This window comes from Siniperca chuatsi, linkage group LG15, assembly GCF_020085105.1.
Source record: "Siniperca chuatsi isolate FFG_IHB_CAS linkage group LG15, ASM2008510v1, whole genome shotgun sequence".
In the NCBI taxonomy this organism is placed as follows: Eukaryota; Metazoa; Chordata; class Actinopteri; order Centrarchiformes; family Sinipercidae; genus Siniperca; species Siniperca chuatsi.
In genome coordinates, this window is record NC_058056.1 from 25,209,478 (window position 1) to 25,235,994 (window position 26,517).

Consider the following 26,517-nt stretch of genomic DNA (forward strand, 5'->3'; position numbering starts at 1 on the left):
AAACACTGAAAAGCAGATGTTTTCTTTTGGCTAAATAACTTATTTGAGTTACTTTATATTAACCCAGGACTATTGGTCAGTGTTCAGGCTGTGTTAGTATAGATGTCTGGTATAGATGTCTCAGGACAACTGCGCTCCAGTTGTTCTTTCTCCCAAACACAGGCTCCTCTCTGTGGCCTGTTTGTGCTGTAAGTGAAGGCAGGTCCTGGAGGGAAGCAGGAGGAAGGGATGATGGGATTACAGGCTTTCCTGCTCTCGTCCTGCTCTCATAAGCAAACAATCTTAACACACCAGTCCTGCGTTCAAGAGTTTCACAATGTTCAGACGGAGACCCAGGGGAGTCGATCCTATGGTCGACATTGTCATTTTTTGCTTTCTCTTCAACACATTCCTGGTTTTTCCTCATCAGTGAGTTTAAAAGTTCATGAAAAAAATGATTATCAAGAGACTAAGAGTAAAACGGGAGAAGATAGATGAAGAGTTCGGTGGTTGGTTGTTCAGTAGCAGGCCGGTACGGGACAGGAAGCAGCTCAAGTGTTTGTGGGTGCTCCTGGTGATCAGAAGCACATGGCAGTTGAGCCCAACAGCAGGTTTCACGTAGAGAGGTAACAGCCAGGCTGAGAGAGACGGACCCACGCAGTCCCACCGCACTAATAAACAGCATCATAAACAGAGCAGTTAACGCTTTTATGTCCTGCTGATCCCAACCCAGGGACACACCCCCCAGCTTCCACCTTCATACCCTCATCGGATCAAACAGGTTTACAAATTCATGCTGCAAGTTTAAACTCTTGATGTATTTCTGAAATTTACGAATTTAGCAGGATTTAAAAGGGTTTTCTTAAATCAGTGCACATGTACCAAATTAAGTTTAATTTTAAATAATCTTTATTTTTTTTTATGACATCAGCACACACCACACTGTCAGGATCGAATCATTTTAAAATTCTGGTGGGAAAATATTGAACTCTTGAATTGAAACTGAATTGGCAGGCCTAAAAGAAGTCTCATTTAAATATATTGAGTGTAAAAGTATTGGAATTAGCTTGAAAGTACCTTTCATGAGATAAGTTTTAATTGTTAACTCTCTTTAGGTCCCTAAAATCCCCCAAAATTCCCAGAAAAAATACAACGGACATGACCTCAGGTCCTCAATGTTAGCTACGGCCCTGCATAGGCTTTACAGAGGATGCATAAACACCTCCAGGACTGGACTTCATGCTTGCTGCTAGATGTTTCTGGTGCTGATAGTGTTTATTCAAAGTGAAGTGTCTGATGTCACTGATGTCTTGTGTCACCTCTCACACATACACACACTATCACTATCCCACCAGAGCAGGACATTGTTTATGAGGGCAGGTCATCCTTGCTGGAGAGTATCAAAAGTTGTGTGTCAATGTGTGTGTGTGGGTGTGGATGGGGGTACACACTGAGTGGTCAGGGCAAGGGTCGGGGTCAGCGGAGGTCAGAGTTTAACATTTCAATCAGGCGTCTCCTCACGCTGTGTCAGTGTGGCATCCATCAGCTGTTTCTTGTCTTTGGGGTTTTGGATAAGACACATTCAGGCATCGCTTTGAACTTTTAGAAACACTCTGCTCTTTGTAATTAATTCAGATCATTTGAGGTTTAAATACTTTATATCCCCTAAAAATATGAATTTGTGCAACTAGTGTTTGGTGATGTGACAGGCTATTCCATTAGATAGTGATTTCTCAACCATCAGCGATTTTGTTATACTATTTATATTAGCAATTCCTTTAATATCTCTGGTTGTATTTGGCGGCAATGGTGCAAATTGACAAGTAGGATTATTTTATGATAGTACCTTGATTTTTCAGGTATTTAAATCACTAGATTAGCCAAAAAACAGGCATTTCAATCCAGTTATTTTATCTATAAACAGTTTCCTAATTGAATTTCCAGGAAGTTAACTATATATATATATATATATATATCAATGAGAGGAATTCATTAGAAAACACCAACAGACAGCATTGTGGTCAAAGTTTGGGGATTTCAATAGACTTGTTTTTGTGCACTTGCCCCAATTTCTGCTTTTTTGATCACTTCCCTGAATCAGCAAGGTTCTCAGGCTACAGTAGTGCTGAGCGAGCATCCGGTTTACCTCCAAAGTCTGTGTGAAATCATGTGGCTTTCCCAGAGTGACCTTAAATCAATATACTGCACAGCTGACTCGGAAAATATCACCTCTGCTTTCTTTGTTGAGGGAAAATTAAGTATATAGACAACTTGCTGCCTAAACCAGAAGCTTAGACATCCAAATTCCGAGATCCAAAAAGCCGCCTTGTAATAGGATTGGTTCCTCCGTGTTTGTAAAGGAACTGTAATTATGTCGTATAGTAGCCCCACACACACTTCGCAGACATCCTGGCTTTTGTGGGCCGAGCTTCTAACACTTGTCTGTTGAATTGAAACTAGGCCAGTTCGTCTTTGGAATGACAATTACCATGGACCAAACCCAGGCCCTATTCTGAGGCTGGAGGGATGGAGGGCAGGTGGGGGTGATGATGAGGGTATGAAAGGAGACGATTGGGCGCTGCCAAGATGCTCTGGATGTACAGTAGCTTCCGATGCTCGTTAGCGCAGCCGAGCAGAGGGCCAGGCACTGGAGGGGGTAAGGAGGCAGGGAGGGAGGGTGAGGCTGGCACAGGCCGGGGCGGGATGTTTAGAGGCAACGTCTATCTTTAACTTCATTTTAGAGGCTCTTTTGATAAAGTGCGGCTCAGCTCGGCGAAGAATAGAGGCAACAAGCTGGGGAAACCCTCCCTCCCCCTCTCTCCTCTTTCCTCCTTGATCTCCGCCGAGCCATCCCTCTTTTCTCTCCATCTCTTCCTGGCAGGCTTCTCTGCAACGGTGTGAGGTTGTCAGGCTGGCCCAGATTAAGGGCATTGTCCGAAGGTATTTACATCCGGCCAAACCATATTAAACAGAGATTAGGGGTTTTCACTGCACATTGCAAAAAGAAAAAAGAAAAAAAGCAGAGGGGGTAAAAAAGAAGAGGGAGCTTTTCCAGGACGAGCAGGATTTACAATTGGCATAGCTGTGAAATGGAGGAAGAGAAATGTGCTCTTTATGGTGGGGGGTTTGATGGTTGCTGGTGGTGGTTGGGGGGGCTCCACAGATCCTGTTTGAAGGTCATGTGATGCTGGCTTGTCTGGGGGGTGTTGAGTGTGCCAAATGGTGGCAGCCAGTCCAGTTTTTAAGCAGAAGTAAAATAATCTGTTGGCTGCTGTGGAGGACATCACTGTCTGTACCAGGCTGTGTGTCTGAGTGTGTGTAGCTCTTCAAGAAAGTTCTTTGAAAGATAATCGTTTTTATTACAAGGAAGGTCTTTTTTTTTGCCCATCATTCCTATTGGTACCAATAAGATTGTACTAACCAGGTTAACTGCTGAAATCTGGGAGTGTGGAGACATTGCGAAAAGCAAGTCTGATGGGGCAAGAAACACAAGCAGGTTTTAAGTAAACCTGTATTTCAAAATGACAACAAAAGGGAATGGTAAAATTATTATGCAAACAGTCCATTGTATGTCCAGGTTCAACTTCTATCTCCTATTTTACTTGCCATAGTCGTGTTCACACAATTTTCTGTGCAATGAGGGATTATTACTTTTTTTTTTTAACCTCCAAGTACAGTTGTTTAGGAAATGTTGCTACTTAGCTCATTTTAAAACTAAATCTGATCTTTCGCACTGTGTTTCAAGATCTCAGCAATTACTTTAGTGTGTATAGTACAATACTATCATGACCAATAGCAATCATAGCCAAAACTGAGAAAATAATACGAATTATCCTTTAAGGTCAACATGCATATCGGTCTTTTTCTCTGTGAAATACTACACAGAGACACATTTTGATTCATATACACTACTGTATATAAGCTGTTTTCACTGCAGAAAAACACACAGATGAAATTTACCCACATGTGTACAGACATATTGTACACATCTCAGCTTCACACACATGCACACCAATTGGCCATAAGTGATCACAGAAATGTGGAAAGTATTTGCTCTCCCTCTTCAAAAAGAAAAGTCCAGTCTTTTTCAGTAGTTGAAGCAAACAACTAATTACCTGCAATAAAAAAAGCCATTTGTCGCTGAATTGTTTGCCACTGGTTTGGGAGCAGCCCGCTCTGCACATGTTGGAAACATGGCCTTGTTGTATTATTAGCACAGCGTAGTGAGGAGGAGGAAAAAAGGAAGCTTAATAAAGATGAATGTCTCCCTGGCCCATCTGGAATCCATCACTTTCAAAAGCGGTTTAAACACTGATATAGTTTAAAAAGGTTGTTGGTGCTTTTCTACCAGACTCAATAAAGGTACCTGTTAAGCTCCCCTAAAGAGAGTCCTGTAAGCGTTTACTGTTTATGATTCTTCTTGTCGGCCTGTTTGAACCTGCAGGGATGCGTCTTTATGCAAAGCAGCCTGGCTGAACAAGAATACTTCGTTCTGAAACAGCACCGTAAATCAGTCTGGAGAGGCAGTAGGAAGTTTAAAGGATAATAAAATTGGCAAAACTTTTGTTTTTTCTGAGGATATCTGGTATTATTTAACCCACAGGTTTAGTGTTTCAGCACAGCAGAGATGAAACTCTGTATTTCTCTCCTCCAGAGCAGAAAATTAATTCATCAAACTGCCAGCATGGTGATGCCACAATTTAGTTTTTTACTGACAGATGTGACATTCAGAAAATATCCTCCTCACTCTGAATTTTAAAGAGGGATGCACATCAGGAAACATCATGCACACACTCAGACACAAAACAATCTTTTAAGCAACATTTTAAGACTCAAGTCTTGATTCACAGTTGTCTCATTTTAACTTTAATGTGGAGTTCATTTTTACACTCAAGCCTGGGTGTCAAAAGAATGAGTGAAAAATATGTTCAAGACACGTTTACAAAGCTGACAGATAGATTTGCTCTTGAAGAAAAAGAAAGCAACAACATTTAATCTTCATCTGAATGCCAATCTGCATCAAAAGAAACAATTATGGGATACATTTGGCAGATTTTTTTCATTCAAATAAGTGCAAGAGTTTATTAGAAAATACTAAAAATGTTCAATCTTGCAATGCCAAGAAATCCTTTTTAAAACATCTTGAATCTGCACCAAAAGCTCATCACTTGCTCCTTGACCGTGGCTTCACTTACCCCCAAACTTAATTGACTCAACTTTTAGAGAAGTCCTACTTAAAAATCCTACTTAATAAAGCAAAGAGCATCAAACTCCTGCTACCAAAAGTAAGAGAAAAAGAAGTTTTGAATCTGGAAATGTATTCATTGTGTCACTGATATTAATGTAACCCTATCAACTGCCTACAGATGGTCAGTCTGTGTTGTAAAGCAGTAAAATTCTTGTTATCACCCTTTTAAGATATATTAGTCTAAAAAGTTGAATAAACTGGATTTAAGTGTGTTTACTGAGCTAAACGTCATCCGTGTTCCGTCCTGTGAACTGATACGACAGCAGCTATGGCGACAGCTCCTCGGTCTGGTCTATACTCCTTCCTGTTCCTTCAGGATCCCTCACTCAGTCCCTCTGTGTGTGTGTGTGTGTGTGTGTGTGTGTGTGTGTGTGTGTGTGTGTGTGTGTGTGTGTGTGTGTTAGAGAGGGAGAGAGGCAGGCGTGGAAAGGCTTCCCACATAAAGAGGCCTTTTTATCCCTAGGGCCGCAGCCTGCCCGCTGGCCCCTGGAGGAGTTTGTAGAGGATAAATAAACCTCTTCAGACGCACAGAAAAGATGGAGTCTGTAAGCGGCACGTTAACGGACAGTGTGCCGCAGTATCTCAAAGAGAGACTTTATATTATTCTGAAGGGCTATTTGTTATGATATTGAGCCGAGAGGGTAAGAAGGACCACAAGGGCAGGGGCCTCTTGATTTATGGAGTGACTGTCCAGCCTGTACAACACACACACACACACACACACACACACACACACACACACACACACTCTTCCTCGTTTACAATCACAGATTCATACGCACACACACATATCAGACACATTCACATTTACACACACGCACACTCAAAGAGTACATATCACACATTGCTTCCAGCTGGCCCCAGGTTCCGGCGAGAGTGCTCCCACCCCCTTCAAACACACACACACACACACACCAGGCAGCCGATAGCTCACATATGCCGCACCGGACGAGAAAACAGCGGGAATGTCTAGATGTTGTTATGAGGCTGAACGGCACCAGAATGCTGCAGCTGATTTATCTGCTTTGTCAGAATCACTTCAGGTCAGTTTGATTCATGAAGTGCTTTAACATCAAACAGGTTCACCGAGCACAACGAACGTAAACACCAAAGATTTTAAAAGACAAAGCCTATGAATTAGTGCTTTTAATCACTGACATCAGTGCAGTCAAAGTGGCACACAGTCGTCTTCCACTACTTTCATACATATTCATACTATTTACCGTAAGGCTAGACCAGTAATAATTAATACACTGCAGATTCGTCTCTGACCACAGCCACATCAACAACCCTTTGATGGATTCTAATTTTCTTTTTTGTTTTATTTTGTTTGTTTGTTCAGTAGTTGTTTTTTTGCAATATAATTTCTCTTGAAATTATTTTTTGTTTTTTGTTTAATGCAGAGTCTGTTCAAATAAATTTCATGAGGACAGATTGTCAATAGCTTGAGCTTATAATGAAGACTTGTTCCTGTGATGGTCTAAATGTTGTTTCAGAGAGTTTACATTAAATAACTGTCCATTTTTTACATGGAAAAGGTCTAATTTAAAGATAATGGAACACTGGTAAAAAACGTGGTACCATCCTTTAGAAAACCACTGCTAGTTAAAACGCACTTGCTGCTGAAACCCTGAATTTAATAATGAGTTTTAAGCAAATAATTGTATTTTTATTTCTACCAAAACTGAAGAACTGTAAAAAATTGGTCAAATAAGATGGATTACAGATTAAAAAGCATTCAAAATCAATTGTGCACGTGACAACAACAGCACACAATCCATGTGTTCTTTGTTATTTACTGCTTTGTGATGTTGGAAAGGAAATATGCAAAGCTGTTGTGTGACGAGTTTGTGAGCTTCGACTGTGGCTTGAGCATCAGAAATACTGAAAGAAATCCCAATTCCTATTCTTCAGTATGTTTACAGGCACTCAAGAAACCAGGTTACTCAGTGAAACCAGGTTACGCAGGTAATCAGACATCGCGTTTACCATAGTAACCTGGTTAATGTAAATCTGTGTGTACATTCAGCAGGTCATACTGGTGACTGGTGTTTGATTACTGTCTGAATAATGCCATACACATGTTGTTGCAGTTGGCTTGTGTTTGACCAATAAGCAAAGGTCAGTTCTTGCTAACTGCACCCCAATAGTTCCTGGGCCACCTAAAATATTCTTTCAGGAGCCTGTCAAAATGCCGGTAAAGATTCTGAGTTCCTTTAGGGTTTCTGGAAAACTTCCTGTGGTCAAAATATGGACCTAATTCTAGTCTTCCCAGGTTCATTAAGCCTCACTGTCAGATGCACAGAACCACAAGAGACAAACTGGCCCAGTTTGATTTTAACCTCCACTTTGAAAAAATAGCTGTTGTAGCTTTGATTTTTTTTTTATACCTTTACTCACATGCAGAGGAAGGTGACTGAGTATCGCCCTGTTTCACATTCATTCAGTTCCACACATTCCCTTGGAGCTCAGTACAACAACACAGTCCTCCACAGCTGGACACACAGCAGCTGGAATTTCTTTAGGAATTTAAATTTCTCACTTACTAATTGGGAATTCCTCTCTTTGCATATTTCTCTGTGACACACTTACATGACCACATTTCAAAGAACTGTCTCTCATCAACGTGATCAAACCTGTGACCATACTACAGGACGTTCACTTGAAAAGTACAACAAGGCAGCGACAGTCTCTACTAAAGCTCAGCGGCTGGTAGATCTGTCCTGAAAGGTTGTGCAGTGGCACAAAGTGAAGACTTTCAAACCACATCCGCTTTTATTCAAAGCAGCTTTTTTTCCACATTCAAATCTGCATTTCAAAGTGCAGGATCTGAAGCAGAAACAGATATTTTGTCATTGGCGGTGACCAAAGACAGGGGGCTTTGCTCTTTTGTGTGACACCTGAGAAATGGTGTTTTTTAATGTATGAGGGATGTATCTTTTTTTTTTTTGTTCTTTCTGTAAATTGCATTTGTTTAGCCTCTAGCAGCGTAAACATCCAAGCGGTGCACAAACGTTCCTCCTATCTATTTTCCCAGGATCAAAGTAAAAATATTCATTTTACAACAGGATCACACAAATGAGGGCACAGTATGCTTTAAGAACATGTATAAATATAGAGAATTATAACAGATTTATGCAAAGAAGGCTAATTTTGTGCCAAATATTGCACTTGGCAAATAAAATAATTCTCACTCTAATCAAAAATGTAATTACTTTTCTTTCATTCAATATACTGGTTGGTATTTAAAGGGTCAGTTCACCCAAATTACAAAAAAAAAAGAAAAATAATACATAAAAAACATTAAAGACGAATATGAAAAAACCTCAGCACATAAAACTGAAACAATCTGCATGGTTAGATACCACTGGGTGTAAGTGAGAAAATATGTTTTTGTAATTTAGGTGAACTAACCCTTTATGCAGGAAATATGTGCCTAATACAAAGTAACAGTTCTAGTTAAGACTCTGTGCTGCTGCTGCTCATTCAGAGCTGCCAGAGGAGGTTGTGCTCGAATGCTCGAGCTCCATAAAGCCAAAGTGAGCTATGAGTCTCTGGAGATTATTATATCTACCCCATAAAGCCCAATTCCCCATGTTTAAGACTTGAAGATATTCTAAGACCTATTTTCTCCTTTTCTTTCACAGAGTTCATAACTAATACACAAAGGTAGAGAGCCATTCATGCTGGGCTTGAATTTATGCTCTGTGCACCCTCGCCTCAGTGTTTTTCTTTTCCTGAATGGGCCTTTTTGCTTTAAAAGAAAAAAAGGGTGTTGTAAATATTGTTGTCAAAGCCAGAGGCCATGCAGAGAACTGCACAGCCGCGTACTGACTTAGCATCTGCAGTATTTTTAATGGGTGTAATAAGAAAATAATTCATAACTCATCTATTCAGTTCACTTTATTTAAGACCTGCAGTACATAGAAGATAATCTTTAAGCATGTCTGAAGTATTCAAGGCTGAGATGAAACAGGCAGAAGAGACTTTTCCTACAGCACATTTCTGAGGAAAATGGTGTGCTTTTTACTCAATGACACAGTAACTTTTTGACAGTAGTTCTTAGCGGTTTTTTGTTATATTTTTTCATCTTTAGTGGATACTAAAGAGACAAACGATCTTCAAGGTTTTATTTACTTTTGAATGTCCAATTTTGTGGATTTCTATCACTAATGCATTAACACATGACATGTATCGATTGGACTGTTAGTCACAATGAGTACTTTTTGTAATGGAGGAGTATTTTTCCATTGTGGACACTACTTCTGCCTCTGCAGTTTGATTTTGTAGGGCTGACAATATGCCGACATACAGACATGTTTCTTGAACTCTGGCAGCATTACCTGCTGGTTCTCGCACATAAACAGTACCTCTGTCTGTGAGGGTGCATTTGTCTCCTTGGCTTTCATTCGTCCGCACCAGCAGCCTGCCTCACATTGAAAGAGCCCATCTATAATTTAGAGCACCTATTATGTATTCCCCGTGAAGATTGTCTTGTCTGGGCTGCTCTTGATTTCAACCTTGCCTCTCAACTCCAATTTCCTAATCTCAGTTCGAGGCTGTCTGTGAGAGGGGCTGTTCACGTTCGCTGCCTGTCAGTGAGCCTCTGTAAGGCCGCTGCCCTTTCAGCGGGTCAACAGTGGGTGTGTTTGCCATCATAAATCACACTCTTAACACACCTCATTCAGTCTTTCCCATGGGTGGGTGAGAGTGCATTTGTGTGTGCAAACAAGTGTGTGTTGTGTACTCTGTTGCCCAAGCAGCTCATTGAAAGACTTTCACAGCATTGTTTGCGCTACATGCTTGCATATGTGAAAGTATGCATGCGTCTGTGTGCACATAAATGTTCTTGTGTTTGTGTACATCGTGGTGTTCCCTTGAATGGTTGCCAGAGTGACCAGAGTGTGCATGGGGTCTTCTTTTTTGTCTCTACATGACGGCGATGATGTGTAATTGAGGTCTGGATGAGAAGACACCTCTGATGGAAGGACGAGAGGAGACACAAGGGGACCAACTGTTTATTTATCCAGACGTGTCTCTCCATCTCTTCTCCATCCTCAGCGGAGGCCGGCATCCTTAGTGAAGCTTGTAAACATGTTGATTTTTCCCTGGCTCTAACCAAGCTGGCACAGGGAGCTCCTGGAGTAAATGAGCTGGTGTTTGACAGGGAAGGTTGGAGAGAAGGGGAGGTTCATTTCCACACAGCCCAGATCTGTCTCCTTTTTCGTGCTGGAATAAAAAGTTGCACTTTTCTGATTTCCAGAGGCAGATTAGCTGATAGCTCGCCAGCGGGTCTGCGGATAATTCTGTATCACTGCCTCTTTGTTTCAGAAGGAGGGGGGGTCTTTTCTTATACTGAGAAAACTCTGTGAGTTTGCCTCTTAATAATACTGTGGGAAAAGGAAGAAGGTGTTTATACAAAATCTTAAACCCTTAATTATTAGAATTCTACAATATACTATAAAATGTCATTTTGACCACCTCAATTTTCGAAACTATTAAATATTCAGTTTACAGAGATATATAATGAAAGAAGTATCCAACCATGGAGGTAGAAAGAAGCAAATCTTCACATTTGAGAAGCAGGACCAGAGAATATGTGGAATTTTTACTTGATAAATGACGACTAGAATTCCCCGATGACTCCTGTGAGTCATCTGTAAATGTATGTTTTTGTTACATCATGAATTTGCATTAAAACTGAAAGAGGATTACAAGATGGGGTTAAGTACTGAACACAGATTTAAAATCATACATTGAGTTGGCTGTGTCATGAAATATGGTGAAAACAAAACACCCTTTCTCATAATAACCCACTATGTCTTCTTTTTGTGTGCAGACTCTGTGTCCAGCGAGACAGCCTTCCTGGAGGACTATGTTCTGGGCATGGGGGACACCCTGGAAATGTCATGTGACCTGGAAGACCATTCAGAGCCCGTCGTCTGGTTCAAAGATGGCGCTGGGCTGGTGCCTAGCAACCGGACGAGACTGGGCCAGAGGATGTTGCGCATCATCAACGTGTCGTACGAGGACTCGGGCGTCTACTCGTGCCGGCTCGCCCACAGCAACACACTGCTCAGCAACTACACCATCCGGGTGACAGGTGAGAGCAACAGGAGAGTGAGTTTAAAGCTTTAGTCCTTGCAGAGAAGGGGGAAGAAATATCCATTGCAATGCTGATGCTTTGCTGATATTTTACTAGAGCATGTTAAATTTGTAATTTTTTATTTAAGCTCTGTGTAGGAAATAGCAAGACCCTGGACAGGGGGTTGGAATCGGTCACATATTAGTCCAGTAATTGCTCATGAGATGATTTAACAGTTTTAAGACGGTGTAGTCCCTCATTCGTCCAGGAGTGTTCTATCGTAGAAAAGGTTTCAGTCGTAGTCATCTGGACACTGTTTTCAGAATCAAGACGTTTCGGCTCCCATCCGGAAGTCATTCACAATTGAGAATGACTTCCGGATGGGAGCCAAACGTCTTGATTCTGAAAAACAGTGTCCAGATGACTACGACTGAAACTACTTTCTACGATTAACAGTTTTAACTACATATTCCTACTCCAAAATAATCTCTGTTTCTGTCATTTCTCTTATTTAGTTTTATTCTTGTGAAATTCTAGGTAACTTTCCCCTCTTCAGCCCTCTTAAATTCCTTTCAATTTAAAAATCTGTGAGGGAAAACAGTCACTCTTTTGCTGAACTGCTCACAGTTACTATCCACACTACTGCCATAACCTGTGATGAGGCATCACGTGTGAATATTGATTCATTTTAAGGGGTCACAAGCCAATAAAGTTGGGAAACACTACATCAAATACACTAGTAAAACGTTTCAAATACTTTTTCATTTAAGTCACCGCATAAACCTTTAAGCAAAAATATATTGATAAGTACTTAGATAAGCATTAACTACAGAAATAGACAGCCATGTTTCCATGCAGTTTCAAAATGTGGAAAAAGATGTAAGAGATGTAAATCACATTTTCAGTGACATTTCAATAAAATATAAAACGAAGGGCATACTTATTGTTTAAGATACTTGAGTCACTAGCAGAGCTCCAATGGAAACAGACACTTTGGCTGCACCCTGTGGTGCTCTCAGAAAATCGAACCTGCCTCGGTTTTTCTGCCCATCTGACAGACAACTGAGAATCAAAGTATTTCCTATCAATAAACATAGTCGAACAGTTACAGCAGTGATGTCTCGACATGACAGCTTTTCATAACGCTTCGTAGAAAAACAGTGAAAACTTAGCTCAGGAGGAAAGTTCTATTATGTTCTCCTCCTGCTCGGTTTCAACTCCCGGTTAGTTACCTGCCAAGCTGCACACACATATCCACACACACACACACACACACACACACATACAGCATCACACAAGGCACAGACTTTCACCGGCTAACACCCAGCCAAGTTTCACACAGATTCCCCCTCCTGATGCACAGTCAAAGGTGAAATTCATTATCGTATGAGGGGATGAGTAACGTCTTAAACAAGTGTGTGATGCAAACAGAGCTCTAATAGGAATGCAGGTGGAGAGGAGGTGAGGGGGGGGAGTGTGGGTGGGGGGGTCAGAAGGCAGCAAGCAGTAGCTTAAAAGTAGCTTAAAAGTCTGGCGGCTTTTTCCCGTAAAACTCATGGACACCAGCTGAGCCTGTTATTGACAACTAATTAGAAAGCAATTAGCTCGAAACATTTCATCATTGAAAACAGATGGGGTGGCAAGAAATGAGAGAGTTTGCTCCCTCTCAACTCACCCCCCACCTCCTCTCTCACACACACACACACACACACACACACACACACAGATTCATGTGCTTGGCTGCAAACCGGGGAGAAAATGGCCTTTTCCAGGACCGATCAGAGGTGGGCAGCTTCTCTTCCTGGACCCACAGACTGCAGGGGGACACACTCCCCACATCACTGATTTAAAAAGGAAGAAAACATCCATCTTTCCAAGTCATGTGCAGCTTTAAAATCTGAATTTTTTTCTCCTTTTAAACGAGCAAAAAAAATCTCCCATCGAGGTGAGATAACTGCATATGCTTCCAGCTCAACATTTTTCAGGAGAAAAACCACACAGGAAGTGAATTCATCACAGCCCATTGTCAGACATTTCATATCATTTTAACACTCAGTACATGTTTAAATTACTTGTGAAGTCAGACGTTTTACAGTATGTGACTGCAATATCCTGTTCTCTCCCCGTAATGCCCGTTCTCCTCCCTCTACTCTAAACACAGAGCCTCAGCTCCATCTAAAACACACATGGACTATTGTGTTTTTCCTCAAATATTTGAGTAAGGTGTCAGATATTTAGGAGCGGTATCAGATTTAGCACTTGGGCGGCGTCCAGACAGCGGAGAGCGGCCAGCTCATAATGTACACACACACAGTACACATGTTGGAAGCATGGTGCTGTAATGTGAGGGGATGAAAGAAGTTATCTGCAACATGAAATGTATGAAAATGAGCAACTTTTGTTTACAAGTTTTGTAGCAACATAATTCTCTGTAGAGCTATCAGAGACTGCTGTAAAAATTGTGAAATATCTTGTATATACCGGGTTGTAGATCAGTTTTAGTTTTAGTTATACTATGCTAAGATAATTGTTTTCCAATTTACTGGGACAGATTAAACTGTCTTGTCTTTGGCACCAGTCTGTATTGCAACACACAAGTTGCATCTTGATTGGAAAAGCCATTGCCTAAAGTAGTCTTGTTTTCACAATTTTTCAAGCAACAGATTATATACAAATCCCCAGTTCCACCAAATCAGCTGAATCACTTATTCGGAAACTAAAACAAATTGAGCTTGAGATTGAATTTATTGAGCTTGAAGGTTCATTATTGACCTCAAAAATTGTAATTTGAGAAAAAAAAAGTGTAGCATAAGATTCACTTACTGGAAATATTTTGGAGCTTTCAGTCACATTTATGAAAATGTTAGCAGGCTAACATTAGCATTTAGCTCAAGTGCAGCCTCACAGAGTCGCTAGCACTCTTAGTCTTGTTGTCTGAAGTGCCCCTGCTTTTCTATTGTAAGGTTTATTTTAATAACCACAGTAGTTTTTGAAAAAGTTGGTGTCATTTCTGCAATGATGGAGCTCATCCAGACTGTAATCTCAGAGTCAAACTAGCTTCTTTCTGCTGAGCTGCACCACAATAGTAGAGTGGAGTCGTGGACTGAGGTGTCAAATAATAAAAACTAAAACCTGCTAGTCAGGAGTTTCAGGAGCAGTTTTAGCTCACCGGGGTTGTCGAGGTAACAGCTGGCTCTCATTAACCAGACTTGTGGAGCTGAACCAGAAAATTTCAAGGTCAGATTGAAAATAATTAACGGCACCGTGAAAATGTGTGATACAGCAAATCTAAACAGTCGTTATCTGTGGCTGGAGAATAATTAGACGTCATCTGACACGCTAACTGTTAGCAAGAGTTAGTGTGTGTTGCAAAGATAGAAAGAGTTGTTTTTGTATGTGTGTGTCTGCACATGCGAACACACACACACTCACACGAGCGTGCACACAAGCGTGTCGCAGCAGTACGTTAACGTCTGTGGAAATGTTTTGGTTCTAATATCTGAGCGATCCGCCACTCCACAGAGAACTGTAGAGTCATTCATGAGTTTCTCAATGAGCAGAGTCAGTTTTAATATGCATTCATGCATATGCTTGTGTGTGTGTGTATCTGTGTGCACATTTGTCTAATCATACTTGTTTGTGAACACACATCATTTAATCTCCACTGGGCATTTCACATGCACAAAATTCCTGCTCAGTTTTTTTCCCTCTTTATTTTCCTCTTGTCTTGCACAAAATAAATTGTGGGCTACAGGCTTTCCAGATGTCATTTTTGTGTTATCTAATGGTTAACATAGTAGTCTAAAGAATAAAGACATTTTATTAAAATAAAGAAGTTGTCCAGATGAATGAGTGCAGATGCAAAATCAGATTTGTCCACCATTTTTTAAAATCTAAATATTAATTCCCCTCTGTTTATCTTTTCTTTTTAAGATTCTCTATCGTCTGGTGATGATGAAGATTATGATGAAGATCCAGAAGATGCAGGTAATGGTGAATTCTTAATTACTATTTTAACTACATTTTTTGAGTTAAACAATGTCATTTGGTGTAAGGAAAGGCAATATTTTAGAGCCGTTCCTGCTTAAAGCGATGGTTAATGAGTCAGACTAAACTGACAGCATTATGAGCTCATGGTAAACAACCTTGTGTGAAATTGGTAAGTTATCATTACGAAGCCAATAACTTGAAAAGCAAAAGAACTTTGGCTCAAAATAGAAAAATGAAGTGGAGGGGACACAACTAGAAACAGGAAGAAACTAAAATCTGTATACATTTTTCATATTTAACAATGATCTTCACCAAAAAACCTTCAAACTACCAAAATTCTGTTTCACCAACCCTAACCATGGTCGTAGCTTCCTAACTCAGTCCCTAACTCGGAAGGTGCCTAAAAGTCGGCTGTTGTTTCCATTTGTTAACTTCATCAGTAGAAATTTTCTGACAGCTTAAAGTTCACAAATTGTGACGTACGCTGATTTTTGAAAATGTTTTTGTTCTTTTACTTTCAGTTTTTGTGTACTCTTTTGTTATTCCTAAACATGTCATTGGAATGTAAAAAAAAACACACACACCCCATTTCAAGAGAACAAAGCAACCTCCAGCTGTTTTGTCACCTAGCAACAATATTCTTAGCACTTAAACACTTAAAGCATTAATGTGTTCTCGAACTCTCATGTCAAAAATACAACCTGACTTCTATTAAGGCAGCATGAACTGGTTGTTAAGCTTAATGAGCAGCACCTGCCACGCAGACGCTGAATGAACCTGCGAATGGGAGCTGTTGACTGCTGTGCGTGGGTTAAAGTCAGGGTAAAGAAGACACAGCTTTGTGTAAATGTTATATTGTTCCATTTTCCTTTGATTGCAAAATGATAGGTTTTAAGCAGTAAAAAATAAAACTTTATCCCTATATGGGATATATTGATATTAAAGGTTGTGCATACAGTAAGAAAAGCTGGATATTAATTCACTGAACTCATCATAACCATAACTGAACCGCGGTTGTTTCGTTTACTTAAAATTTCAGATTATGATTTTTAGCAGCTTTTACTGGAGACCATGATTACTTAGTATAAAGTACAAACAATATACTCAATACATTATTGACAAAACAATGGCACCCAGCAGGAATGAAGTGCAAGTGTAAGTTACTTGAACAAAAGTAAAAACATTCCTCATAAATGAACCTAATTTACATACATATTTACCTGACTGTAATTTAATTAAAAAATAGCTTAAACATAGATGGACAGTTAGCAATACTTTACTGTCAAGTATTTTTTCAAACAAAACATGATACTTGCCTCCAGACATGTAGTTCCAAAGGTTATAGACCTTCTGATTCCTAATCAAATCTCTCTACCTTCCAGTTACTTTAGGAATTTTGGTGTTGCTAGCCCTGGATTATTAGCAAACCTTATTACACGATGAAAAGTGCGAGCAAAGTGTGTGTGCTGTAGTTACACAGTCCTCTCGTGGAACAGAAATGGTCTCTTCCCATTATTTATGTCAACAATCTGTATTTTAGAACTTGGACTCATTTCACTTGTCATTGTGATAAAAGATTCTTTCAGTAGGAGCCACAAGAATTGCTTAGAAAGGAGCTTTTATTGGCAACTGCGTGACTATCATTGGATTTATTTAACTGATTAGAGTTTTATATCTGTAATTGGAATTATATGGCTCTTATAACTGCTCACTGTCTTGCTGTGCTCACATCAAAGCTTCTCCTCAGAGCACTAAACTAAACACCGCCTTCGCACACATCAAAAGCCGCTGCTTCTCCGGCGGGTAACACCCCTCTCAGCGCCCTGTTGTGATGTGAGCTGTTTTGGCATTCAGAGACGTGCAGAGTTCCGGTGCAGGTGAACAAAGAACGATGAGAGATGGCTTCTGCTGGCTGCGTGCGCTTTACACGCTCTTTACACTGTCAGCTAGCATGACTCCAGAGAGACAGAAAGCGTCTCCATCCCTCGGCGGGCTCTCGACCAGCCAGGCGCCACACTGTGCTTACTTTGTTGTACCGTACGGAGGGAGACAGCGGAAGGTGAGGCGCAAACAGTCAGAGACGAAAAAAAATAAGAGAAATGAAATGATGGAAATACGGCGAGAGGAAGAGATGACGGGATAAAAGTGAAGCGGGGGAGACAATAGAGAGCCTAACGCAGAAACGGAGAAACCTACAGAAAGAGAGAGATTGGGATTGAGAATGGATTTAAGTTATGTTTATACCGTTGCAAATGCGTAACTTTCCACAGAATTTTATAACTGTTTGCATACTTTGACCGTTCACAATAGTTCAAAGAAGAAGGATTCGATCAGACGGGTCTACATCTTGACAGTGTACTGCAGCTGTCAGTGGAAAAAGCAGCCAAAACTTGCCAGCACTGTCAAACAGTCCATCGTGTCTCGAACTGAATCCCAGTCCACCTTAACTGCTTGACAAAAATTGGTGCCAGAAGCGAAATATGGAACTGTTTTGGTGACAGAGCGACAGGCAGACACCCAACCAAAATCAAAGCCCCTTTGTAAACGTCACTACAAAGCTCCGACCAAATCAAGTGTCGTCACACTCCACTCAAAATAAAATACTCAGTGGCAGTGGCTCACGCTGCGGCTGCTGAAACGGCTCAAATGCTGCATTGTCATTAATGCCATTAATGTTTTACCCAATCTATTGACATCCAACTACAATAATTAAATGGTGAGCGATAGACATGTGAAAAGATGGACTGGCTGGCAAAAAGAGAGATTTTCATTACTAAAATGACAACACAGCACTGGCTTCTGCCAGGATAAAGGTGCTTTGATAAAAGAAAACAAAAAAATACCACAAAAAAAACCCAGAATTGAAATATGGCCATTTTGGAGGATGTAGTTTGTGGTGCTGTTGAACTGTATTGCATTATACAGTGAGTATACAGAGCGGTGTTTCTGTTATTTAGCCTACCCTCATTGATATAAATATAAAATAATAGAAACACCTGTCAGTATAATGCAAAACAATTCGTTAGCACCACAAACTGCAGTCTCCAAAATGATCATTCAGTTGAATGAACACCTGTCTAAAACTGTTTCAGCAAAAACTGATCATAACCTCCATGAAGGTAGGATTTAGTTTTAGCCAGGTGTACCTAATAAACTGGCGACTGAGTGTACGTCTCCTGTTAGAGTCCAGCTGGGGACCTTTGTTGTCATCCCCAATCTGTCTCTCCCTCATTTCTTGTCACCTCTCTAGTATCAAAATAAAAGCAAAAATGCCAAAAAAACAAACATAAAAATGTGCTTTTAGTAAAGACATCATGTCAAAACTTGCTATTTTTTTACTTTTACAACAAAAAAGGCATTTCCATTTAAGATGAGGTTTCTGTTGATGTTGAAATTGTTAAATGTTCTGGGGAGCTGCTGCTGCTTTTCCCTTTCTCTGCGATTTGTTATGTGAAGGATTTCCTCACTGTTAGGAGACAGGAAATAAATCTGTATTTTAATGAGGCAGTTGTTGCTGATGACAGCATGCAAAAGGAGGTTTGAGAAAGACAGACTGTCAAAAACAAGTAACAACTGTTAGTAAGACTGGTGCTTGGAAAAATAAGAGGCCCAGTTATACTGCAGATCAATAATGATAATTTTTTCCTAATTCTCTTATTTTACGAGTCTGAAATTAAAAATAATCATTTTTGTTCTTATTGTAGTGTTCAGTGTACTCAAGCACTCAATCATTTAATGAACACAGGAATGTCTGTTATATTCTTTGTCTTGGTGCTATCACTTTCAACGGATGTTGGAGGATTACAGGTGTAATCTAGCTTCATATTCATATAGTATTGCCTTTTTCTTTAAGGCATTGAGCTGGTGCTCTTATCCAGAGAGATTATAGAAGAAAGCAGCAGAATAAGCTGTAGAGTAACACTGCAGAAAGCTTTCTGTTGCTGTCTTTGTACTGAAAGTCGCTGTGGAAAATCTTAACACCTGCAATGTAAAACCTGAATGTGTTTGAATGCGCAGCTTCACTTTGCCTGGAGTGTTTTCTAAACAGGCCGAAGTGGCAGCAGCTTACGGCAGACATCCTGAATGCCAGTAAATAGCCTCAGACTGCCAGACTTAATCTCTGGATGTAAGTCTACCTCATGACATACGAGGCTCCGATTTCCTGGCCAAAAGGAGAGGGATTAGCCCAGAAACGTTAAACCCCTATCGCTGCTTAATGTCGGCTAAGCCACCGCTAATTAGCCGGCTGTAGCAGGAAGGAGCCATGTGACGAGCCACACAACCAGACGGAGAGTCCCTGTCGGTGAGCGGACATTCACATGCAGAGAGGACGATAATAGAGACGTGGAGATGGTGATAGAGTCAGGCCATTAATGAGGGAGAGGGGATAGAAAACATTTGCTGATTGACAGCGAGACAGAGAAAATTGCAGAGTGAGAGAAGAGAAAAGATGGCACAAAAAAGAGAAGATTTGAGGAGTTAAGTCACTCTGAGCTGTCGCTGTAGCTGCCAGTTGAAATGATGCTGCTGGCCACAGCTGACTGTTCTCAGAGGAGAGACAAACACACAGAGAGAAAGACAGACAAGCTGCTGCAGTCATGAGCTCATTCTTCCCCAACCTCCAGAACTCGCTCAGCTGTCTCCCAAGGCCTTCTGGGAAAAGGCAGAGAAGATAGACGCCTGCCCAGCAGCCACAGTAATTCCTGTGGAGATGACGCTGCGCACAAATGATATTATCGACCAATTTGTAAGATTGACACCAGATTTGTGTTTCATTTTTATTCAAAGAGAAAGACAGCAGCCATGTCTGTTGCCTCTGTATCTTTCCAGTTTACACTTAAATCTCAGGCATCTACACTGAGTGAGCAGCTAAAGGTTAAGCAGGCTGTCACACAGAGACACTGTATGTTCTTGACCAAACTATGACGCTGACATTTGGCATTTCTGTTCTGACAGGCAGCACAAAGGAAACCACATGGGTTGCAGAAATTGCACAAAGTCAGTTTAAGTTATGTCATGTTATGATAAGTGGAAATGATTACAGATAATGACATTACCAAATAAGGAAAATCTCCCATGAAATCTGCTTTAGGAAAGGCCATATTAATATAAGTCAGAATACATATGCAAATAAACTGTAAAAAGTTTTGGTTTAAAATGCCTGAAAAGGTCGTAAGAAGGGGCATGGTCACCATTCAGTCATCATGGATGATTACCAACAAACACAACATGTCTTGACTAGTTATGAATTGCTGTCATTTATTGTCCTGAAATTTGTTTCCAATGCAATGCATTCTTATCAAGGTTGCATCGTCTTGAAATATTTGGAAAGTAACGGTACCACGAAAAAACTGCAGTAAAAAAAAGTGAAACTGTCCCACCCTCTGGACGGACATTTGCTTTAAAAAACGTTTTAAGATATCAATAGTGAATACAGGAGTACACAAGGCATGTAAATGAGCAACATCATCCCTTATGAGAGATGCAGTCTGCGTTCATCAGTAGAAAATATTTAACCTGTTTTGACTTGTAAATGTCCAGAAGTTCCTCCCCTTTTGACCTCTCAGAATATGTTTGAAAATGGCCAAACCCACTAGTAAAATACAACAAGTTTCAAGATCACGTGGACCTGACAGAAGAGCAAATAAAAGGTCAAAGATAGAACCATCGCCCGCCCTCACACGATGAATATGAGTTATTAAAGTGAGTATTTTTTGCAGTGTGGAAAGTGTACACACTCAGAGCCTGTGTGAAGTGAAAGGGCAGTGTGTGTGTCAGGGGAGGAATGTTAACAGAGCCTAATCTGTGCTGTGCTGTCCTCCTGAGCTATGCAGCCTCCTTGTTTACCCTGGCAGGAGAGCAGAGAGCCGGACGCCGGGCCACGCTACACTGCTCCGCAGCCACCATTCCTCCGACTCTGTTTGCCTTGAGTCCCTGCAGGCCCTCCGGGGCAGCGTGCCTTCAAAGAGCCCCAGTGTAATCTGTAATGAAATCTGCCTGTGTGCTCGCAGGCGTCAGCGAGGGCAAATTATACAATTACACAATTAGACCCCCCCACCTCCTTTTCCACAGATCAGTGTCTGAGGGCTGAAGGGCCTTGTGCCGTAGCGATCGGCACCGCAGTGTGTCCTGCTTCAGCTAATTGCTGTTACACTGAAGTTGGGCTGATAGAGTGCCACAGTCACGCTCCTGTGACCCGCAACACAGAGCCAGCAGTCAGAGGAAAAGTGAACTGAGAGCTGCAGGGGTTGTGTGTGTGTGCGTGTGTGTGTTTTCATATGTGTAGAACACTTGTAATGGCAATGCTTTATCCAAATACAATGAAAATGTAATCATACTCTATTTTGTTAACAAAAAAGCACTTAGACAGTGCATACCCCTGCCACGGCTGCACAATCCTCTAAACGTGTTATTTTATAATAAGAGAAAGTATTTAGAAATGTTTTATCAGCATCTGGATCTGCATCAAAATACACACAGCGACAGACAAGCATGAGATACATGTGCCAGATTTGCATGTGCAGTACTTCATTGGGAAAATATTGAACATTTTAAAAATAAAAAGCCCTATCTTGCAAGAAAAAAAATCATTAGAAAAAATCCTGGATCCCCACCAAAAGTAATCATTTCTTTTTTTGGCCCCTGGCCTAACTTTCCACCAAATTTCATTGAAATTAGTTGCAATTTTGAGATAACCCTCTAACAGACAAACAACCAAAGTCACTGAAAATATCACCTCCTTGTCATACTTGTGGTATCTTGTCCAACTTTGAAAGGGAAAGAAGGAAAATCAAACAGCTATTTAAGTAGCAGCAGAACTTGTGGTTATATGAAAACCTGAAATATATATCCTGACTTTTGTACTTGCTGTCAAATCATTTTCTGTAATCTAAAACCAACTAAAAGTACCTGGAATATATCACTGAGTTTGGATGACTAACTGATAACAATACTGGTAACTGTAATAGAATACTTTTTCCCAGTAAATATATCTAGTGAATGTGTGCTAGTGTGTGTGAAGGCGTAAGAGTTTCTGTGGTGTGAATGGGATAGAACTCCTCCTGCCGACTGACCTCTGCCTGTCGGAGTTTAGTGATTCTACTCTACTGAACAAACAGGACTACATGCATGTATTTTTAGGCTCCCAGAGAGATTCCCCTCCTTGGTTAACCTCTGCAGCTGACAGGTGGACATGACACTGTAACTGCTGAGCTGAGGGAACATCTTATGGTAAACCAATTTCCACTATAGACTGCATGTCCACGCAGGGCAGGGTTATCTCCAGACCCCATCCCTGTGGGGTTTGAGGGGTATCTGCTCCGGTCCCCCCGCCTCCCTCCTAGAAAATCCCACTCCCCTCTGCTGAGGAAATACCATCCAGCTAATTAGACATGGGATGGGATTCCTGTGTGTTTCTGAGCGTACAGAGCAGGACTCCACAGTAAATCAAAAACATGCTGAAATCCAAATATCGACTGCTGTTTCTGAATTGGAAGAGGCTGCCCTTTTTACTTTTTCTACCGGTGCCTGTATCAGCCTCTTAAAGTAAGCTGTGGAGAATCTGTGGAGCCAACAAATCACACGTGTCACCATTTTGAAGCATTAGAAAGAAAACTCTTGGCTGTGTGCTATTGTACCACAATAGTGACCAAAATAAAATGACTCCACATAAGGAAATCACCTCTACAAGAAATAACAATCTATTTTCATTTGGAATGAACATATCTTTATTTAGTTTTTATTCATTTTAAGTTTTTTATTTTTCAAAAATGTTCACTCTGAATTTTCAAAAAAATCGAGTTTGCAGCTTAAACATTTCTTGTTTTCATAATTACTTTTAGCTTTGATTCTGGTTTGATTCTTTATCTGCATTTTTAGCCCATTTGTCTCTTCACCTGTGATTACCTGAAGAATATTCTGAGCTCTGATTTCCACAAAAGGATGTTGTTTACTGTTAATTTCCAAAAGAACAACAAATTTTAGTTGCCTGAAGACAAAAAAAAGGTGAAAATCTATTGATACCCGCTCTGCTCCTTTAAAAAATAGTTTTTGCCTTTGCCTTAGTGTTTTTTGTGTGTGGAATAAGTACAAGAGGAACAAGTGGTTAGCATGAGCAGCAATTGCTGACGTCTCTCAACAGACAAAAAACCAAGCACCACTTACAGAAACTTAATTGCCAGAAAATCAGAGGAAGAACATCATAGCACCGCCCACTCAGTTTGATTGACAGGTGATCTTGTACAGAAACACAGCAGTTAGCACTTAGCAGCTAAAGTTCAGCGAATAAACCTCAGTGTGTTTTTGGGACAAAACCATGGAGACAAGCGCCCCAGCTCGTGCTGAATCCACACTGGCGTCTATTTTGGGCTAAAAACGTCATCGTGGCTGAAGGACCAGCAGCAGCAGGACAGTGTTTTCAGGCCCAGATGAGTTCAGGAGCAGCAGCAGGAGGAGGAGGAGGACCACACATCAGGAGAGAGACTGTTTAAAAACTCAGTGTGTGTTTCTCTTTGACCGAGTGTGTGTGTGGCTGATTATGATGCCAAGAAAACAATGTGTTCAGACTCCTTGGAGGATTGTCCCACGCTGCGCACAGTGTCGCTCCAAATACGCCAAGACAGAGGAGACACAGAGAGAGAGAAGTAATGAAATCTAACAGATATTTCCCTTTTAAGGTGGAGGCAGGTTGTGTGCATGTGGTTGCACGTGGAGAGCGTTTGTCTTAGCGAGCTGGGGAGTCTTTAACTCAAGCAGGGAGCAGTGTTCAGCTGCTCCATTAGAGTTTGTAAACACACACAAACTCACACAGCGTTTATAGTCTGTTCAGTAGAGTGAAGTAACGTTCTGTTTGTTTGCTTTCTAAGAAGATAGTCTGTGTCTTTCATCACTGAATCTCTTTCTCGGTCTGGTTGTAATTACTCTGTGAAGCCGAAGCCAAAGTTTGATGTGTGTCAGAAATATGTCAGAAGACCCCAGGCATTATGATAAACAGACACACACACGTGGTGGATTAGAGATAATCACAGACAGGTATTATATTTTAACGGCGACATCTCTCTGACTGACATCTCACCTGAGTTGTCCTGATAATCTAAAAACCCGCCCATGTGGTGCTCGAGGGTGAGACCCGAGTCTGACAACACACACGTTCACATGAACACACAAAAGCACACACACAAGCGCAGACATTGACATGGTAATTAGCTCCTCTCTCTCCTCCTGCATTTAGAAAGTAAAAGAGACATCTGATGACCGGTCAGCCACCACCCCAGCTTTTGTCCTGGGAAACACACACACACACACACACACACACACACACACACACACTAACACACACTCACACAGACCTATAAACAGAGTGAGTGAGCCGTGCCTCATTGCTTTCACCCTCCACACCCACACAGCAGGAACAATTGGCCTCTCTGACTCGCTACACTCTCTTTGTCCGCCGTCTTCTCAATACAGCTCAATAAATCGCCCTGACAGGTTTCCAAACTCTCAGGATCGGACAATTCAAATGAACTCTTTCATTGTTATTGGGGGAAGAAGATGATAAGCATTGTTTGGTCCTTGTGACGCTTCACGCACACATTTTGTGTTCTTTCAACATCCGTCAAACTGTGTTTTACACCGTTTGCGCATCTTAAACTTCCCTGTATCTCTTGGGACAGAAGGGTGGGCTTGACATTGCAGAAAGATAGGTGCTGGTACTGTATGTTGTTTATCAGAGCGGTGAGGGAAGACCTCCAGTGAAACCACAACCTCCCATCTGTTCTGGCAAAGTACATAACTCATCCAAGATGGACCAATTGAAGAAAGGGCAGAAGAGCAAGTTTTCACATCTGTGCCATCTTTTTGCAATTACAAAAACATGTAACAGTGAATTCCTGGAGGGCCTTTCCCAAAAATTCTATGATCTAAGAATACACCAGAAAATAGAAAACTAGGAACTGGTCTGTGAGGATAAGAAAGGTGTACATCTTGGCAGAGCAACTAGATTCAAGTCACAAAAATGAGAACTTGAGACCTGACTCCCTAAAGACCTGAAAACAAAAACCTTCAAGTCTCAGGTTTTGACCTAGTAATATCACAGAACCATATTCATTGAGAGGACTTCATCCCAGCTACATATCAAACACTATTAACACAGCTTTAAATACTGTGTCGTTTTAATGGTCAGGATTCAGACCTGAAAGGTTTGCATCTCAACTTGCAGTTTGCTTATGAAGACATATAACTTGGACTTGCCCTCGTGGACTTGAGACTTGTCTCAAATGATTTGAGACTTTGGCTGATCTCAAATGACTTAGACAAGTCAAGATGAAGTCCTAAGTTGACTTGATACTTGACCTGAGACTTATCAAAATTATTTGAGACTTTACTTGTCTTGTATTAATTGAGATTTGGCTTGGACTTATCTCAAAGGACTGAAGACTTGACTTAAGACGTGTCTCCAATGACTCCAGACTTGACTTGAGACTTGCTCCGACAGACTTGAGATTTGATGTGGTCTTGTCTGAAATCACTCGAGACTTAGGGCCTTTCACATTTGACTTGATACTTGACTTGGATATTCTGAATGACTTGATACTTGAGTTATTTCAAATGACTCGAGACCTTTCAGCACTGCATAAAACTATCCATTAAATGTTATATCCTAATAGGGGACATGTTTAATTTTGGAGAAGTAGTTTTAGATGACTGAGGCAACACCCTATTTTGTGTTTCACAAACAGAAGCTCCATATTGGACCAGGCCTGACCGGATGGACAAGAAGCTCTTGGCCATTCCAGCCGCCAACACCGTCAAGTTCCACTGTACCGCAGCCGGAAACCCAACGCCAACCATCCACTGGCTGAAGAACGGCAAAGAGTTCAAGGGAGAGCAGAGGATGGGAGGCATCAAGGTGAGAGAACTTAAGTTCAAACATGTTAATACCTAAAGGTTACAGGAGCAGGGCTGTGATTTAAAGATTCAAATCCTCACACCAGCTCCAAAAAATCTGCCTTGAGGAGGTGATGCTCTGCCCTCCTTGAGCTGCCATCAAAGTTCCTTTTAGCAAGGCATCTTAATCCCCTGCTAGTCCAGGAGAGCTGCTGTGTGTCCATCAGTAGATCAGTGTGAGTGTCGCTCCCTGGTGTGAATTTCTATAACTGGAAGAGTGTAAAGCAGAGTGCTGAAAGAACGCTCATGCTCGGTGAATCTTCTCACGGTA

General features: G+C 41.0%; 1 protein-coding gene across 7 annotated transcripts in view; it reads left to right on the plus strand.

Moving 5' to 3' along the window:
• Nucleotides 1–26,517, plus strand: part of fgfr3 (fibroblast growth factor receptor 3) — an 81,636-nt gene that overhangs the window by 17,895 nt on the left and 37,224 nt on the right. For all 7 annotated transcript variants that reach the window (XM_044166132.1, XM_044166137.1, XM_044166134.1 and 4 more), the window contains exons 3-5: nt 11,067–11,330; nt 15,246–15,299; nt 26,039–26,208. In XM_044166132.1, coding sequence (XP_044022067.1) covers nt 11,067–11,330; nt 15,246–15,299; nt 26,039–26,208 — 488 coding nt within the window. The remainder of the gene's footprint in view (nt 1–11,066; nt 11,331–15,245; nt 15,300–26,038; nt 26,209–26,517) is intronic.